The 19,957-nt window shown below is 39.7% G+C and overlaps 1 protein-coding gene across 6 annotated transcripts in view; it reads right to left on the bottom strand.

The window, feature by feature from the left end:
• The window catches only part of sema6cb (semaphorin 6Cb), a 149,045-nt gene that overhangs the window by 39,199 nt on the left and 89,889 nt on the right, over positions 1 to 19,957 (bottom strand). For all 6 annotated transcript variants that reach the window (XM_005455151.4, XM_005455148.4, XM_003450302.5 and 3 more), the window contains 12 exons: positions 19,191 to 19,305; positions 17,677 to 17,734; positions 14,510 to 14,566; positions 14,030 to 14,131; positions 8,834 to 8,924; positions 7,790 to 7,912; positions 6,561 to 6,649; positions 6,165 to 6,382; positions 5,010 to 5,141; positions 4,586 to 4,741; positions 2,301 to 2,477; positions 1,719 to 1,856 (listed from right to left, as the gene is read on the bottom strand). In XM_005455151.4, coding sequence (XP_005455208.1) covers positions 1,719 to 1,856; positions 2,301 to 2,477; positions 4,586 to 4,741; positions 5,010 to 5,141; positions 6,165 to 6,382; positions 6,561 to 6,649; positions 7,790 to 7,912; positions 8,834 to 8,924; positions 14,030 to 14,131; positions 14,510 to 14,566; positions 17,677 to 17,734; positions 19,191 to 19,305 — 1,456 coding nt within the window. The remainder of the gene's footprint in view (positions 1 to 1,718; positions 1,857 to 2,300; positions 2,478 to 4,585; positions 4,742 to 5,009; positions 5,142 to 6,164; positions 6,383 to 6,560; positions 6,650 to 7,789; positions 7,913 to 8,833; positions 8,925 to 14,029; positions 14,132 to 14,509; positions 14,567 to 17,676; positions 17,735 to 19,190; positions 19,306 to 19,957) is intronic.

The raw sequence follows: 19,957 nt of genomic DNA, 5'->3' as shown, positions 1-19,957 counted from the left end.
TAAGAAATTACAGAATACAATGGGCTGTGACAGCTGTGTTTGAGCAATGGTAAGCAACGTGAACTTGGAGTAAACCCCTGAAAAATTACAAGGAAAAGTTTTTTAATATAGGCCAAGTTGGAAAACTTAGAAACGGATAAAAGCAAAACTGACTCAATGCAATGGGACCTGGGCAGATAAACGACGACATGAAGCATGCAGCATAAACATTCAGTGAAGCTTCTGTTCAAACACAGAGCCGAAAATCGCAGCAGATGAAAACAGCAGATCTGTGCGGACCAATGATGAAACCATACCTTTCCTAAAAGTAATACATGAAAGTAACATAGGTGAAATACTTACATCATGTGTTTTACATTCTTTTTCGCCACTCTGTGGTAACCTAATACTCTGATAATAACTTCATGTAAAAGCAGTCTCTAAAGTTCGGGTGGAGGGCTTAAAGCTTTTCCCTGCTGTTCTCCTAAAATGGTTGATTTCTTGGCCGTAAACGCAATCAGCCTTTTAAACATCAGCTACACATGTGCAAAAAAGGGAACAAAATGATGAAAGGGTATATGTAATTTTGTACCGGTGAACGTTTGACATCTGAAACATCAAACGCTAAAGCAAAAGTTATGCTCTCTCGAAACAGGGAAAATCAAGAAAGGAGCACCATTTGTTCCCCCAAAACAAAGTAGACGCAAGTGGAGAAATCTTATTACCGACTTTCTCCACACACACACACTTTTATACTGCATGCAAATGTGTTTTCTGATTTCTGTGGATAATCTATTTTCTTGCCAGCGTACAGTATAAACACACTCCAAGATATAAAACAAACAAAAACAGCTGCAAAAAATATCTTTAATAGGACTACATTTGGGGCTCATATGCTTGTATTTCAAATTCGAGTTTGCCAGTTAACATTTGTGCATGCTTTCGCACATGAAAATGCTCCTTATTACAGCTGTATAAACAATGGACCATGTATACTCAAACATGAAGATCAGGCAGCAATCTGACGACTTGAGCTTATGAAAATGTCCAACCTTTCAACACAGAATTTCCAATGTAGAAGGCATACAAAATTGCTAATGGGTTCAATACCCTTTGATTTGTTTCCTATGGTCACTTACCTGCCAACACCACAAATACCTTAATAGTACTTATTTGAAAAAGTGGTCCAACTCTAAGAATTGGGCAAATAATAGTCCAACATCTGCTTTATGGTACAGTACTCTATTCGAAAGCCTATAAAAGCATTGTGAGTGGATGCATTTGCTAAACTGGCAGCTTTAAGGGAAACTGATCCTACTTTACTTGATTTACCTGGATCAGTTAGTGTCATTTTCTTTGTGGCACAAAACGAGAAAACACAAAATCCATGCATGGTGTTTGAGGTACTGCACAGTTTTTGGGACCTCTGATACATTTTCCAACAAATTTTCTCCTTTCACTTAAACGAAATATACTGATCAGTATCAAAAACTTTATACAGAATATGCATAATATTCTGTCCAGACTCTGGCCTTCACTGAGCCTACATTTGGGAAATATTTCTCAGCTTTGATTGGGATTTTTCATTTTCAAAATCAATCACTGAGTTCTCAAGTTATTGTGAAAAAATAATAAACACCCACCACAAATAGTTTAAACTCAGAAACTTTTTAAACAAAACCAAAAAGCATGGCACATCCCCGTGGTGGCGATAATGCTTTACTGTATAGTTGACTCACTTCTTGCAGTGGCTGTACTCAGAGCAGCGGCTCAGCGGCACGCGGATCACGCAGCTTGAGAACGCCACAAACAACGCATGATGATCCCGGTCCAACTCAAGCCCCAGGACCCTCCTATCCTCCCCCCGCACATTGCATCTGGGAACACAGAGAAACACCAACTGTCACAATCAGGCATTTTGTATTTTGTTTCATTTTTTAAATCAGCGCTGTACACGGCTGGTACAGTCTGAAAATTATACAGAAAGCCGACTGTGAATCAAACTCCATGCAGATAGATTTTTCAAGCTGTGCAGCAAGAAAACAAAAGAATACATGGGGAAAAAAAGCATCCCCTCCAGCTGTACAGGGTGATGCAAAGTGTTACAATAGACCAAAGAGTGGGTGGGCAGGACAGATCAAGGCAGAACAAGGAGAGGAGGAGAACAAGCAACAGAGAAGGAAAAGAACAGAGATGTGCTAAGTAAAGTACAGAGAAAGCAAAAGAAATGAAAAGAGAGAGCAATAATCCAAAGAGACAATTATAAGAACACGCATCGTTTAATACAGAAGCAACACGACACATAATAGACTTTGTCTCACTTGTTAGGGTTATAGACATCAAGGTCCTCCAGGAGCTGGGTGCTGAAAGATGCGTTGGCTCCCTCAGTGCTGGCCAGGATCTTCAGCACATGGCCATTATCTGACCCGAGGAAGACTACCGTGTAGTTCTTATACGGCCCTGCAGATGTATCCACTGCAATCTGAGTCAACTTGAACCTGCATAAAAAAAACCAAGAAAACAAGGCAAAGCGACTTAAATCTACACTGCAGATCATCTAAATTTAAGCTGTCATGTCCCTTGCTTGCATAAATTTGTGGGCGTTAACAACACCAAATGCTCTGGTTAGCATCTTATTATTGCTTCTTTGTTTTATGAAAGTAGAGTTTCAGTGGTAAACAAAACAAACAGTGGGTGAGTACTAAGCTCATTGTATAAAGCATCAGTATAAAATCAGTCACTTCATCTACCAACCCACTATCCCCTTCCTTCATCGCCTACATCTTTTAAAGCCTTCATCCTATCAATTCATCTATCCATCTATCCGCCCACCCAGAGCCATTCAATCGATCCATCCTTTGTGTTGTTAAGCCACTTTTCTATGCAGACTTGCACAGAGGCCCGGTTTTCTATTTTCTGGTTGTATTTATGTGGAAGTCCAGCGACACGCTGCTTTATTTCAAGTGCCACCCTGCTTCATATTCATCCAGCTTCTCGCAGTTACACCTGGGAGGTGCCCAGTATCACCACAGCTGTCTACTGTTGGCTCCACTGGAGCAGGTGAGGATTAAAAGCTGTGCTGAAGGGCACCTTGAGTCCAGTGGTGGCTGAGAGGTGGATAGGCTTAACTCGTTCATTTTCTCTGCTGTATTTCCATTCTCTGGCCCGGGGATTTAAACAAACAAACTTCCTCTAATAATTTCTTTGGCATCGCAGTGCTTCTAGATTCTTATAAAAAGGACACCCACGGCAACTTCTGTGCCCTCACTTCTCCCTCAGTGCCTCCCAGATGGTCCCACAGAGGCTGGTGTGTTTACCCACATGAACTTGACGGGCACGTCCCCGCAATGACTCTGCAATAGTGCGTGATGCGCTTCTGGTTAGATTTCATTTATCTAGCATCACTCTGGGGATAGGCGAAGCAGATGTGATGTTTTTGGCGCCAGATGTGAAGCGGTGCATGTTTCCCCAGTGTGAAGCCACTGCAGTGTCTGGCTGGCTGTCAGCCTGGCTCTGCTTCAGCAGGCGTGGAGAAGGCTCCTGTATACTATGAGCCTGTGCCTGTGGTTGTAAGTTGAATCAGTGATATGTATCCGCTGTGAGTACATACATGTCTGAGGTTCATGAGGTACGGCGTGAAACACTTATGACATTTTTCACCAATTCAACATTCACTGCATCATCATCTGGTATGAGATGGATTCTCAAATATCACAACACACACACACCAATGACGTCCTCCCTTTGACAGGTGGGCTGTGGAGCTAGGCCAGCCCTACAGAAAAGTCCTCTCTTTGTGCCCCCTTCATGTTTGATGTAAATCCATGTGCTTTAATGGCAAGCAAGGTTGTGTGTTCCACTTGAGGTCACTCATCAATACCAATCACAGCTGCAAGAAAAACACTGCTGGTACATGATGCTGTGAAGGCAAACAGCCACTAAAGTACCAAAGAAATAATCCTGGCATTTTCTCCTAAAGGTCTGTTTTATAACTGCAGCCATGTTCTGAACAGCAACGCTCACGGTAATGATTTTAAATGTGATCTAATGACAACGTTCACCAAAAAATACATGACCATTTGAGAGGTCTTGAGGAATAACTTTGCATTTGTTTTTTAGGTGTTGATGCACTAAGTACAGGAAATGAAACCAAAGAGCTTATGCAAGTCCTCCTTTAAATGTCACCAGTTTTTATTGTTTAAATAATTGTACCAGGCATTTCTTTGTAATTCTCAGGTGTCTGATAGAGCTGTAATGCTAAACCTATTGTCTGTTTTAACCGAGGTGGAGTAGCACCTTGGATAACTCGCCCCTCTGTTAAAGCACACATTAACATAGACACACAACCAGTCTCTCACATCCACATCTATGGTAATTTAGAGTCACCAGTTAACCTAACATACATGTCTTTAGTCTGTAGGAGAGTGTAATTAGAGTCTTAACTCAACACTCCACTAGTTTGTGCGGATGCTGGCAGGTGCCAACTGCCTTTTGTTAGTGATTTCCAAGTACATATACTGCCATCAGAAAATGACTGAAAGTAATTTAACAAAAATACTTTTCATAATCCTTTCCATCTGTTCTTTTATTGAAACAAATCTTCTACCTGCTGGTGGTGCGGGTGAAAAAGGGTCGGTCGTTGACGGAGGGGACGGACTCGTCCATGAGCGGATACGACTTGATGAAAGTCAGAGTTTCGTCAGGGAAATTGGTGGATGACTTGTAGGCGGCGGCTGAGCCCTCACCAGCGCAGCAGCCTGGCCTGCACGACAACAGCAGAGCGAGAGAGGGCGAAAAAAAAAAAAGCATTAGACATAAATCTGGTTCCACAGGCAGATGTAAAAACACTGGCAGCTGTTTGTTTTTGGGGATGAGCAGGAGGAAAAAAACAGGTGCCTTGTGTGGCTGCTTTTTTTAAGAGATGTCTGTGCAGAACAATAACAGCAACAGCTGCAAAAGCTCTGTTGTCAAAAGCAGAAAAAAAATGTTCTAGGAAAGTGACAGTTTCTATTTAAAGATGAGTCTCTCACCTTGGTTTTGGGACTTGCTCCTCTGGAACAGGTGTCCAGGCTGACTCACTATTCTTCTGCTCTTTAAATTTACCACTGAAGGCCTTCTCTATGTCATCCATGTAGAAAGCACAGACTGCTGAGCCAGTGATGCTGTTAAAAGGACCCCAAAAGAAGACTTTACAAAGAGCAAGACAAAAGTCTGGAATCCACCAGCTAAAGACAAGAATTCAGCCCACTGACTTCTTGTCACAAGTGGCCAAAAATATGATTTCTGATTGCTCTGTCTGTGCTCATCTTTACTACTGCTAGTATATGTCAAATATTCTTACCTCTTTCTAACCCTCTACAGTGTAGATACGACACAAGGAAAAAAACAGAACAGTCTCCATATTGCAAAAGTTAAAAATGCATCCATCTAGAATTACATACTAACAGCTTGTACTGCATGTTTTCATGGAAAGCAGTGAATGACTTTGATCCTCCCAGCTGCTTTGACATATGAACTCCAGACAATCATGAAAATCAGGTTCTGATATTATCAGATGTTGCTCTTTCTCACATGTGGCAAAAACAAAAGTTTTCTCTGTCAGAGAATAGTGAGGCGCCAGCAGAGCGCAGGGGGAAGAACATATAACTGATCTATTCTCATATGGAACCAATCAGAAATTAGAAAAAGCTGGCTGCTTAAACTCAGTTTAATACCCGATCAGACTGATTTGAACATTTGTGTCTGCCACATACAAGTCTGCTGGGTGATGTCTGTAAGAGTTTAGACCTACAGAACATGAGAGGAACTGCTTCCTGTTTGTCATTGACATTCACTGAAAGCCAAAAAGTGCATCAGAATGGTCTAAATTGCTAGTTTGGCTCAGTGACGTTTCAGAAGACGCAGAAAAGTGAAAAAAAGAATAGCATTTAATAAATGCTAAAGTAATAGCATTTGAGATACCACTCATGTAGTACCTAGTAAGTTACCTCGAAGAAAACAAAGATTTTCTGGGTTAACTTTTGTGAAGATGCTTTTGTTTATCGAATTCAATTCAGTCAAATTTGCAGATCACATAAAAGAGGATTAAACAAACATGACTTGAGAGAAATTATCACACTAACTAACTATAACACCAACATTTCAATTTCATCTTTACCTTGAAAAAAACATGAAAAAATGCCAACCTATTTGCCTGTGTGGTGAAGACTCCGAGCACGGTCGGCCGGTGGTTAATCTGCAGTACATTGGTGAGAGACTGGAGAACATCAAAGTAGAAAAAAGAATCACCAGGAACAGAACAGTTCAGCCGAGCTTTAAGAAATGATGTCCAGTAACGTTCCAGCACCCTCGGGGAGCCCCCATTGTCGTTCTTACAAACACGTGCAACCCTTGAGAAAACCACCTGAGGGGACAGGAGTGGAAATCATTTATAATCATCACACTCAGACGCAGCCGACACAGAATACTGAACAGCAGTCAGGAATGTGCTCTGCATGTTGACTTCGAGCAGAAACTACAACAAGCTTAAACAACACACAACACAAATTTGTGGAGTGTCTGCTCTGGAATGAGTACCTCACCTTGCCAAGAGTGGTGTACTCCACTGCGATCTCGCTGAAGAAGAAGTACACGTAGTTCCCATACTCAATGGCATGGAGGAAATGGGGCTCTGTAGAGGACAAGAAAAAAATGGTAATGCTGACTTATTTCCAGTATGACAGGCTGGACGTGGAGCTGGTAAACATAGATGTTCAATTTGGTTTATAAATCATAGATAAATGTGAAATGCCTGAGCTCTAAAATGGAAAATCCAAATTTTAGCAGAGAAAAATGTTCTTCCAATTCTTCCAATAACAGATTTTATTCAGGTGAAATAGCAGAGATAGTCCTGGATCAGTAGTGAAGTAAAGATAGCACTCTAACTTAAAACATTCTACAACAGCACTTTCTACAACTCCGAATACAGCTTACTTTGCCATTTCTATCTTGTCACAACCAATTGCTTACTGAAACGACCCCACTCGCTCAGCGCTGTTAACGAGGATAAAAAAATTAATTTATTGCACATAAAGATAATATAGCTAAAACAATTAACGCCAAATTAATTAGCAATTATTGTGATGATAACAATCAAACATTCTTATTACTAGAAGGTTGATTCGGCTCCGTTTTCCTCCCAGATGAGGAAAAGAGATTGTCTCTTTCCTCCCTTTTGAAATCAGATGAAATTAATTGCATAAAGAAAGTGACACATAACAAGTCAAGATACTCTAGCCATCTTTCTCACTTCACTGGATGAGGCTACTCACATCTGCAATGAAGGGGAAATATTTAATATATGGGCATGACAGATTAACTGTGAAAATACTCATTAAGTGACAAAATATTTGTTGGTATCAGTGCCACTTGAAAAAAACAAAAAAAAAACAAAACAAAAAAAAAACTAAAGGGGCGAATGAAACCGATGTTATTAATTATTTGTAACTGGCTTGAAAGTGTGGAAAAGCAAACCTGGACACGAAGAAAGTTACTTCCAAAATAAAGGTTCAATTTAAAGGTCAGTGCTACCTACAGATGACAACCATGTAAATGTTTGTACGAGATTTGATAAGCCTTCCATTAGACCTCAAAGCTCGGTGAATTTTAGTAGTTTACACACTTAGGATGTCATCTGAAATGAAACAAGGTCTCTGATCCCACGCCATATCAGAAAATCTTCCATTTCCTCAACTCGCCACCAACTGCATTACAGAGCCACAGCTGCATTTGATATGCCATTACATTACACCTTATCGCATTGGCTTCTCACCTCGCAGCCATTTGGAGTCATACTTCACTGTACGCAGCACAGGGCTGCTTTCACCCAAACTTCTGTAAATAACTGCGTCACTTGCCAAGAAGTCAGTCATGGTGGCAGAGTAGAAATCACCACCTGAGAAAAAGGAAAAAAGTTATTGAGAACTACAGTGAAGGATCACAATTCCCACTAACCCACTTCTCTTAAGTGTCTATTTTGGTCACAGGTGACTTTTATTCCTCTTTAAAAGGAGGCTAAGGAGAGCAGTTGTAGGAGACTATGCAAGCTTTAATAACAGCCTGTGTGAACTTTGCATAAATGTCAGTGGAAACCTGGCAGGATTGAGTGTACGTCTGGCTCTCTCTTCCCTGAACTTGACCCTGATGTGTTCACAATGTATCAACTTGCTTCACTGCTATGTTCATAAAGCAGTAAATCTAACCACAAACCGGGATCTGTGAAGGGGAAACTTCAGATTATACCATCTGATGACTTATGCCAAGATACTCAATTATATCGACATTTCAGGCTTTTAGCTCACACTCTTTCTGAAACACACTTGCAATGAGGCACTAATTGAAGTTAACATGCAGTTTAGCAGATTATATATTATTATCTTAGTATCCAATTACCATGTCAGAGAGACAGAACGCCAAGTGCAGTTACATGTTTAAGCCTATTGATTGGAAATGGTGCTTTATATGTAACAGCTACCTACTTTTAGCAAACCATCTTCTTCTGTTTCTGAAAGATGAATGTCATTTTCCTATTGTTCCACCTCCTTCTAATACATTTATAACATATTTTTACAAGGTTAATACAAAAAACAGGCAAAATATATGTGACCTCTTCTGAATGTGGAAATAGTCCAGTATGAAGATCGTTTTACCCGACTTCAAGTTCATTTAATAAAGACTAGATTGATTAAAAAGAAAAAAAAAAACATTACTCCAAGCCTGACCTATATAATAAAAATGTCATAGCACAGATCATCAGCAGTGAGAAACCTGAACCTGTGAGATTTCAAGTTTGAACATCATCTGGGTCACTACTTACCTGCGAAAAGGCCGACATTGGACTGGCGGGACTCGAAGGGACATCGAGCCTGTCCCACCACCTCCTCCCCTTCCTGCTCCAGTGTCGACATCTAGGACAGAAAGGAGGCAGCTTCAGAAGAATGCTTTACAAGGCTGTATACAAAGCTTCAAAGCTAACGCAACAGAAGAATGGGCTACAAAACACAGAGTGACAATTGTAAACAAGAAAACAACACCGCTGTTTACACTTGTAAACCCACGAGGTTGTTTCTTTTCTGACAGAAAAAAAAAATAAAAATCAATCAGCCTCAAACACCAAAAGTCTTTAATGCAGTGAGAATTGCAGTTGGACGCAAAGGAGGTGTACCAAATCAATGTGTAGTAATGAAAGGCTACACATGCATCATAAAGATTAGTTTTATTTGGTGTATTGTATACAGGTCATTTCCATAAAAGATGTGTGAAGGCAGAGAGGCCAGTTTATCTCTCAGGCACAGATATTAAAGCTGCTATTTTTCCAGCCCTGCTGTTAACAAGGTTGCAAGCCTCAAACACAACAACAAGAGAAACCCAGCAGAGCAACTTCGCCGCCCTCTGCGTCAACAAGGTGACTGACACACATACACCACGTTAACAGTCCATAAACACGTTGGCCTGGTTTTTTCAGGCTTGTTCGACACATAGCTTTGTGTAATTGCTGTTCTATTGTTATTCCGCGAGATGATTGTCAAACTTGGTCCTTTCTACAAAACTAAATGGAGAGATCATGAATGTGGAGTGGACGTAATAACCTAACAGTTACACAACTATAACATGAGCAATGCGAGACATATGCTCTGCATTTAGGAGAAATATATTGCAATTTTTAAAGGGAAGAAATTTTATCTAATCCTATATTTGCACGTTACAATATTCAGAATACTAAAAAAACAACACTCTTTCAGGCAGCCTGGATTCTGAATGTCTTTTACAGTTTTCGTGTTTTTCTCTGTTGATAGGCATTAGTCATTTCATGACAGCACCCACCTCCCTGTGTGCAAATGTTTCGCTAAAACAAGTTTCACTGCGTCCCGAGCTAAGTGTTCCCCACGACAGATTGTTTTTAAAAAATACAAGCCAGTGTGTTTTTCTCCTGCACTTAAATGGTTAACCACTTTGCCCAGCAGGTGCTGTTTTCCAAGAGACTATAATACATGACAAGACCACTTCATGTTCACACTGTCAGGTACAGATATGTTTTGTAAGCTTAGGGTTAAGTTAGAGTTAGGCTGCTGTTCCAATAAGCCTGCGTTGAGTTGAGGTTAAGGGAACATTGGTTGGTATCTACTCTTTATGGACTTTGCTTTTGTGGCAATACGCAAGACTGGAAATGGGTTGTAATCCGTTCTCCAGCGCAGCCACAGCAGCTAACTGTGGTGCAACAGCACCCTGTGACTGAGCTCGTTCACACCAGTTTAGCTGTAAAAACCTACTTCACATTTCTGGCGGGTTAATGGCTGCCTGCTCCCTGTACATTTGGCAATAAGATCATGCAGTAGAGGAGAAAATAAGCAAGACAAAACCTTACAATAGACTTTTGCCTTCTAAATTGTGCATAAATGTCTCAAGGGATTTGTACAAAACACTTCAGATTCTGAACAGAGTATGTGTTTATGCTACACTACACTCCTGAAGCTGATGTAATCCAGCACAACAGCTCTGCCCCAAATATCACTTTGGTGTAGCTTCAAGTGCTTTGACTGAGATTTTTATTTTGTGCTGCTGTTGCAGTAATAAAAAGAATTACACTGCAGTGGTTCGGTTTTTTTTGTATGTGCCTCTTGTTCAGCATTAAAAGGTGAACTTTGATTAGATTTGGTAAATAGTGCTTTTCACAAAAATACAGGTGAAGAGTTGCACAAGTGAAGGTAACAGCAGTAAAGATAAAGTGCTGTTAATGTGTTTTACAGCTTAACGAATCAGAGAAGGCAGAAAAACAGGGAAAAGCAAATTAAAAATATGCCTCTCAAAAAATATCTTTAAATAAACAAACATGGTTAAACTTTTTAGCGTGAGATAAAACTGTAACTTCTAATGCTTATTGGACCTTTTGCTTGAAATGTGGCAACAAAAATGATTTTTTTTTTTTTAAAAAGAAGCAATTTTGGGGTATTTTTTCCAACACTGGGAATGTTTGCAAGGAGCTGAGTGCATTCCACAGTATTTGTTCATTATGTACGAAGTAAGTTAATTCTCCAAAATAGACTCCGAATCTCGCATCCATGGAAGCTTTCAACCTCTAAGAAACCTTGAACCCCGAAAATTCATCAAGAAAGTTATTCTGATGTTACTAAATGGTGTAACTAATGAGAAGAAAACATTAACACAATCAGGCGAACTTTGAACAAAGAAAACAAAACAAACATGGTTAGTCCCATTCAGTTCCCAATCAGTAATCATCAGAAGATTGGTCCTCTTTAAGCGAGAATTAATTCTGTTTACATCTGAATACAAATCACCAGTTTTCAGCCAACTTCTCCTCACAGCAGTTTGTTAATCCCCAAAAACATACTTCAGAGAGAACATCAGAGAGAAATTAGGATTCAGCAAAGTTGTGCAGTGACTGCAGGGTCGTTACCCCAGTGGGCACATGAAGACAGACGGATTTGATGCTTCAAGGTTTAGTTGTATCGTAACCGCATGTTGAAGACAGCCTCACTGTTGTCTACACACCAGCTGTCTCAGCAGCCTGGTCAGTCAAGCTGCCAGTGCATGGCTGGGCATCCATTCGTTTCTTTGAACAACACACACACATGCCTCTGACTCAATCCCCTACTGTCTTCCACAGATTTTTCGTGGATTCCCAGAGACAGATTCCTTGATATGATTTACACTTCCTCCCTCTCTCCCCAGCTGTGTGGACAGTCATCTCTTGTCAGAAAAGAAAAAAAAAAAAAAAGGGTGTTGGGGGCTGCAGAGAGAACGAACGTGTGGATGTGTTTTAGTAAAAATGTAAAGCTGCTCTTTTTACCAAAATTGAGTCTGTGGCAGGGAGACGATGATAATGTGTGAATGTAGGTCGCTACGCAGTTCTCTAAACATTTTATATCAACTTCTCTACAGGACCTTCAGGACATGACTGAGACATGATTTGATCCTGGAAGCAAACATCAGCCTGTGGAGATCCTGCGTCTATAAGCCCCGAGACGAGACTGAGCATTATTCAATAGATCTGATTTCCCAAAACTAGACATGATCATGCTGCAGTGAGGGCAACACTTATTTTAAACATCTGGCAGATTTTTGTGTAAGAAATCAAACAGCTATCTTTATGCACTGCACTTGGTTAAATATTGTTAATTACACTTCTTAGTATGCATCAAGGAGCCATCAGAAAACTTTTTTACTTTGCTCTCTACAGCGGATCCATTATGCTTCTTCAAAATAATCCCTTATTTTGAAAATGTTTAATTCTAATTAATTTCTAATGTTGAGGACTGTTGGAAACCCCAGGAGTTACTTTGTGGATTAGCGCACTGGGGAGAAGAAGAAAACTATAAAAACTAAAGTCTGGAGTTATTCAACTCCTCTTTGGTTTGCAGACTCCCCCACACCCTTAGATTTACAGTGGGTGCTGTAGGACGTCTACTCCCTCCTCTTCTAATAGCCTGCTGTGAATCCCAGTCCAGAGCTGTGATGTCACCTCAGAGCTTCCACTGCAACTTCCTGTCAGGTTTTTCAATAGTCCTCAAACTGCGGAAGACTTACACTCACATTGTCTGTACACAAATTGTACCTGTGCTTCTGCTGAAATATAGTGCTTTCAGCTGGCTAGAAACACTGTTATTTATCTCTAAAGTGGAGGAGTAACCGGGGAGGTTAGGCGCAGCTGAGAGCCTCGTGCACTAGCGTGTCTCAAACTTTGTGCCATTATGGCCCCTTATATTCCCACTCCCCACTCATTCAGCTTTGTTGTCTAAGAGGTATGAATCAAGCCACCATCAGCATACTTTGTGTTCAGTCAACAGACTGCTCTCAGTGTTTTGCCAACACGTTGTTCTATCAACATCAAAGTTTGAAGTCTATGTAACACCCAAATATGGGAATACATCGCAGTAAATATTACTGCAATGTTAAGTACAGATACTTAATATTTATATATTATAATATTCAAATGTTTGGGCTCATATTTGTGTGTGTTTATTTCAACATCCAAGAGCTGGTTCTTTATTTTGTCCGCTTTCAGCCTGTGTGTTCACTCTGCCTCTGATGATGTCTTAAATCAGTTTTTCTAGTTATCTTTTTAGGCGTGCCTGTAGCTTAAGCTCACAGCTGTTTGTTGTATTATCGCTGAAGTGCTGACTGGCAGACTTCTTTTAAAGCTGACGAATGCTGCATTCAACCTGGAATGACCTCTCTTTGTGGCAGTGTTTGTGGGTGTTACATCACAGTAGATGTCTTTTTTCCAAGTGGTGCTAACATTTTTTTTTAATCTATTGTTCAAGCTCTAGCTGACTATTACAGATGTACCGCATCGGCTTGTTATTTACAATATTCAGGGCTCCATACGCATGCCTGACCTTTATTTTAATCCACTTTATGCAATTCATCTATTTGACCAGTTTTCTTAATAGTAAATTAATGTATGCATGCTGTAGAGTTCAGTTGTTCAAATTGCTCTATTATATTATGATGAAACATAATAATTATCTTTGGTGCAGCTGCTCTAAGGTGTTATTCTCTAAGGCACCCTGGCCAGCTATTTATTTATTAACCAACCTTAAGGGCATGTTCTTTATAAGTGTGCATGACATGTTTTTCTATTTCATAAAAACAAATATCAAACTTATAAGATATTCTATCACAAATGTCAATAGAGGATTTCAAGCACCACCACTCAATCACTCAAGTTCTGCCATCTTACTTCAATATGTTGTAGTGCTTGTGATGCATGTGGCCCCTGAAGGTTTCAACTGTCACTTTATGCACAGATAACTACAAAAACCAGGTCATGGAGACATGTTATCACCTATCATCCTGATGACTTGCACATGAAGCCCATGAGGTGTTAATGTGGCATGAGTTTAGCTTCAACTTTGTCATTTCCATTAGCAAATCAAATAACAGCATCCAGCTGACAAAATATACAAGGACAGGGAACCTCATAACAGCTGTAATATGATCTCTTATCTGTAATTGAGGCCAGACGGCGGCACACAGGAGTACGGTTTCCTACCTTATAGTTACGGCAGGTGGGATTGAAAGCATTGGTGCCGCAGGCGAATAACGTCTCGTCGTTGCGTGGTACCAGAACTTTGATGTAGTTGTAACATTCATCCTGTCAGGAGAAAAAGACCTGGACATTATTGCACATCATAAAGCCGGTCCGTTGTGGGTCCAATCAGAGAAGGAGTTGTAGCAGGTTAACAGTTTTCTGTGTTTTCACAGTCATTATCGTAATCCCCAGGGCGATTCTTGTGGTTTCGCCGTTGCTCTGGAGAGAAAAATGTGACGCCAAAAATCTCAAGTATGTCTCTCCTGATGGCTGCATTTCTGATAAGCTACCTGCACACTACTTTTGCTCATTAGAAAACTTCACTTGTTCAGGAAATGAAGGCAGAGGCAAATACAGAGAACAGAAGACGTAAGAAGTGAAACCTAAGACCGAAAACAGAACGAGATGAGAATGTGTATGTGTCTGAAAGATTATACTCACGCTGTTTTTCCCTCTCACAGTGCATTTCTCCACATCCTTCGTCTTCCAAGTCAGTTTCTGAAAAATGAACAGAGAGCCAACTGTCAGCTCAAAGACAAGCTGCTTCTCACCATCCCAGCTTTTGTTGCTCCCAATCGTTCAAGTGCTATTACGAGACAGCTGTGATGAAAATCTCATTAATTTCAATAAACTGTTGTGGAGAAAAACAAGCAAACAGAGAAATATCAGCGATGCCTGCTGCGGCTTGAGCAGCTCATCAGTGGGCAGTTAAGCATTGTGGCGCCTCAGTGATAAAAATCACTCTGTGAGATAAGTCTGGATCTGTGAAAATGCACACACGAGCGAAACAAAACACAAAGCGCTGCTCGCAACACTTCACTGTCTATATAAGGAGGAGTCAATTAGCTTCAATTAACCTGCTGGCCAAAAGCCCTGTCCTTATTTTGTAGACACGACAAAATACACTTTTTTGTAGCCGTGCTACTCGTTCAGCAGGCTTTTATTGAAAAAGATCCATCAGCTTGTTAACAAGCTCTGCCAGCTGAAGGATTAATGTTCCCCCATCAACTGCTGACTAATTTACTGGCCAAATTTTCTCAGAACTTATCAATACCAGGCTAAATACTTGGAATTATTTAAACTCATTTCTCAATAGCATGTGAGCAGATAAGAGCTGCATGGCTCAATTGGCTGTCTGGGAACAAATTGGCTAGCTTGAGTGGAAGGCTGCCAATATTAAAGTATTCAATATTTCTATGCAGTCGGTCGATATCCAGACCAAGAGTTCTCTTCGTTGCCACATATTAACATACATTTTTGAGTGAAATGAGCTTTAGGTAAATGTGTCCCCACCAAAAGAAAATATTTGCCACAAATCCAGTGCCCTACTTGGTTAAAGTATTATTGTACAGTGCCAGAGGGACGTGCATATTTTTTATGTCTTTGCTAAAGCTTCACAGAAAGCCACACCGGTTTAAAATGCATCTTGATTCTTTATTGAAGCTGAGGTTTCACTTCTGCTGGACCACAAGTCCCTGAAGCGCAATTTATCCCACAGGCACCTTGTTCTCCATTTCTTGGGGCTGGCTTTCAATTTTCTCGGACAGCTTTCAATATAGCAAAACTTATGAAGAACAGATTTGCATTTTAATGGTTAAGGGTACATCTACAAAGTTAGTATTATTTCACTTCCTCTTTCTCAGATAAACATGGTAATGAATGAATAAAAGATTAAGGTTACTATTAATATGAATTTTTCTCATTGTCAAAAAATAGAATTAAAACATATCTCAGTACTTCTTACATTCCTGGATTTTAAACCTCGTCTTTTCACTTGGCTTGAGCACACTGGATGAAAAATAGTCATCACACAATTTCTATTGATGAGATTTCAAGCAGCAGGATAATACATGATAGTTTAGATAGGACTGAGATAAAAAAAATAAAGCGTAAGTCACACATTTGTGATATACAAACAATCCAACTTACAGCAGGATTCATTCATTCCTGCTTTTTGGTCTTTTATTTAAATTATTTTGTTTGTAAGAAAACTACACATTGCCAACCTTACTCTAAAGGTGAGATGTCCCTGGTGCTACAGGGTGGTGCACATCTTTGGTCTAACACATTTTATATAAAACCCAAGATCATGAGTCAAATTTTTGACACCAAATCCATCATTTTGTAAACAGTACATGGCACACTGATTTTAAAGCCCGTAGAAAAACGCTTTTGTTTGGAAGACCTCTGAGGTGACTTTGTGAAGGTCCAAAATGATTCAGTAGGACTCAGCATTTATGGTAATAGGTTTTGCCTTGTCCACGCTCGATTCGGTTTACTAATAATTACTTTTGGCCACCCAGGCCCGGGGAGATTGGTGAAGGGGAGAATGCGAATGAGCGCCCGGTGTGAAAAATGAAGAGCTAGTTTAAAAATTAGCCGCCATGAAGGAATGGATCTATGATGATGGGGGACCCACCATTTTCTGATATGACTCAGTCACACACCACCAATTGAACTCAGATGGATAACAGGGTAGGACAGCGAGAATGTGATAGCGGTGTATTCATACAGTCTTTAATAATTTTCCTCTCAGTTCCTACTGTCACACTGGAGGCAGCAGCAGTATGGGTGAATAAAATGCACATCATATACACACATTCAATGTTCAAGTCCTCATATAACCTAGTAGAAAAAACGACTAACATAGTTTTGTTGAAAGGTTCCCCTTCTTTGTGTTTTGTTCCACACCCAAATCAATAGTTTAGATGTCCTCAGTGTGGAACGCAGGTGTTATCAGAATAAATATCCGTGTTTGGCAGTAATTTATATACAACCAAACAAAAGTCCAAGCCTTGGAGGGCTTTTATTTAAGTGCAATCATGTTTGACAAATGAGATTCAGATAGGAGTGAACATGGCACTTCAAACGCAACAAGAGCAGCGCTCCACTTGTAGTGGATATAGATGTCTGAAGAGAGATTGCTTAATACTTGAATGAAAGGGAAAGGCAAAAGGTAGAAAGCAAAATAACGAGATACAAACATAGCAACCCAGCCCCCCTGTAAAAACACCGCTGTTCAAAAAAGAACAAAAAATGTACAAGAAAGGAAAAGCTGCACAAAGAGCTCTACCTTGGTTCAAACCATTCCGTAAAATGGGTACAGGTCTATTTTGTCCCGGTGATGTATTATCCAGACTATTACTATTGGCAAGTAAAAGCCCGTGTTCGCTTATGTGAATGACTTTAAAGTTAATCTTATGTTTAATGAGCACAGAATCCTAAAACTTATTTCAACTTTAACAGACCAAAATAGTCAAGTAAGCCTGATAACGCTCACATTATTGGTATTGATCGCGAAGGATCGAGAGATCAAACGTTCCTTAAATGTCAGAGTCTTACAGAAAGAATTTACCTCTGAAGTGAGTTTTTGCATTCAGAAAAATCAACAGACCGTTGTTAAGGTTTAAAAGCAAATGGCAAGTGCATGATCCAAGAGAAATAAAATGTCCTTAAATAAATGAATATCGACCTAAACACATGTATCAATTAAAAGTTCTATGTTGAACTACAATATAGCTATGGTGGGTTTTGTTTTTTTTGTATAAGATGGAAATAAGGTAAACACATTGGAAGATTTTCAATCATGATAGCAGACAGACACTTACCTGCTGTGGGATTATCTGCTCAGATGAAGCTGCAAGATTGATGGCAAACACATGGTCCCTGCAAGAGAGTGAGTCACAACATTACTGGGGTCATCTTTACGTTCTTTTTGCAATCCTTCATATATATTTTTTCCAATGCAAAGCTTTAGAAGCATCTAACTTAACCAATTCACCAAAACCTGCCCCAAAACTCTCCTTTCTTCTCTGAGTCCAATTGATTACAGCTGTGCAGCAACACAGACTGGGAGGTGGATTAACAGGCAAGGTTTATTGACTTTTTGGCTTCAGGACATCACACGAGTTTTCCAACTATCGACAGAACCCATATGAATCACTTTGTGAAGTGAGGAATGCATTTGTTGCACGCAGCTGTAGAAAATATTAAGCCAGTTTATGTGCATATAGGACCTCTATAACTTTTTGGACTGGGTTCTTGGCAGTGGGAGCACTTTATTTTGGGAAAGAGCCAAACACTATAGCAGAACTTATTATGCACAATGCAACTGGGCAGAGAAGGTGCAACCCTGTACTGTTTAGATAATTAACCTAAAACACATTGATTGAGTGGCAGAGCAATGTGCAAATTAGGCTGTGAAATGCACTTGAAAAAAACTTCAGAGGTTCTGCCAAACTGCAAACATGAAAGCAGTCTGATGCAGAAGTGCTGCCTGAGATATAGTTCAGAAAGAGCTAAAAGTTTCATTTTGGAAACATTTACCTTTTTGAAAGCTTTACATTTTCACAAGAATGTAAAATTGCAAGAAGCAGTTTCTGTAGCCATGTGTTTTTTTCCCTAATCACATTTTACTTCCACTTGGCCTTCTTGAGGTTCTTTATTTTGCATTTAATACATAATATCTGTACTGTTGACACAGATTTCTTTTGCTGGGCTATTTTCCCTCCCTGACAATTAGTTTCAAATTTTGTCTTTCTTCCTCGTGTCCTTCCAAGACCCCATTTACCTCTTGCCCTGTTTTTGCTGCAGAAAAGAAAAAAAAAATAAACTGACTTGTGTTTAATTAGCTTTACTGGCTAAAAAAAAACTCCAAATGGGTAAATGTGTCACTTATATAATCAGATAAATTATTCCGAGCTTGTTGGGTGATTATCAAAACTATTTAAGAAGTGTGTGGATAAAGGTTTAGTTTAAAGAAACATGATTATAATTACTCACAAAAACATTTATTATACTGAAGCCTTTGTGCAACCATGCACATGTTAACATAGTATCCGACTTATAGACAGATGCTAATGAATATAAATGGGTAAGATTATCATTATTAACTATCCCTTTATAAATGTACAGATTTTACAGTAGGTTGGTAAAAAACACATGTATGAAAATATCCCTAGTCCTTATAGTTCTAATATTTGCATATTTATACATGAAGTAATGGGTCAACATTTTACATGAGATGCTTTGAGTTATATTTTCAACTTTAGTAAACAATGTAAACATTGTTATATTATATCTTTTGTTATGCTGAATTAGCAGGTGAGTGATGGTGACTGACCGTGCAGCGATATAGAGCATGTGGTTGATCCTTAGCATCCGCTGGAAATCCAGACCCAGGCGGACAGTGTCATTGTCTGACATGAGTCCCTGGAAGCTAGGGTAGAGGTACGAGGCTGCATGGGCAAAAAGATGAAGAGGAGAAGAAATTATTCAAGTGTAAGACAGTCATATGCAGCCCCCCCCCCAAAAAAAAACAAAAACTGGAAAGGAATGTCAGACCTTTACTGTGACAATTCACTGTGGAATCAAAATTTAAAAACTAAAATTAGGAATAAAGGAAAGGGATTTTCAGTCTTTGTCAAATGTCAGTGTGTTTTTTTCCCCCTTTGAAAAAAAGCAATTTTTCCAGTTTCACATTTATAGAGAGGCAGTTGGACAACAACAGCTAAAAATTTCATCCACAGTAGTATTAGCAATTTAAGAAACACTAACCCAAGGTTACAATTTAGTCGTCTTTTTGAAAACCCTGAGCTCACACTGTATGCAAATGCACACTTGTGGAGGTGGATCGGGGGGAAAATATAGCATCCTAAGCTGCAAATTAGGCAGTCGTGTCATAGAAGTCAATCTGATTTAAATAACTGGCTCCTCGTAAGCATTTCTGAGCAGACATGTCTGGGGACTGTGCCAAGTGAGGACAAAGAAACAAATCAAAAACATCTGAATAGACATTCTAATTGTCACATTTAAATCAGTCTCACCTGTTCCAAAGGTCACGAAAGTTTAGCTTAAGCCGTTTTCATGCATGCACTGCACCCATGAACT

The sequence above is a fragment of the Oreochromis niloticus genome, linkage group LG11, assembly GCF_001858045.2.
Source record: "Oreochromis niloticus isolate F11D_XX linkage group LG11, O_niloticus_UMD_NMBU, whole genome shotgun sequence".
Taxonomy (NCBI): domain Eukaryota; kingdom Metazoa; phylum Chordata; class Actinopteri; order Cichliformes; family Cichlidae; genus Oreochromis; species Oreochromis niloticus.
The sequence above is the reverse complement of the archived record's forward strand: the minus strand, read 5'-3'. Positions and strand labels throughout refer to the sequence as shown.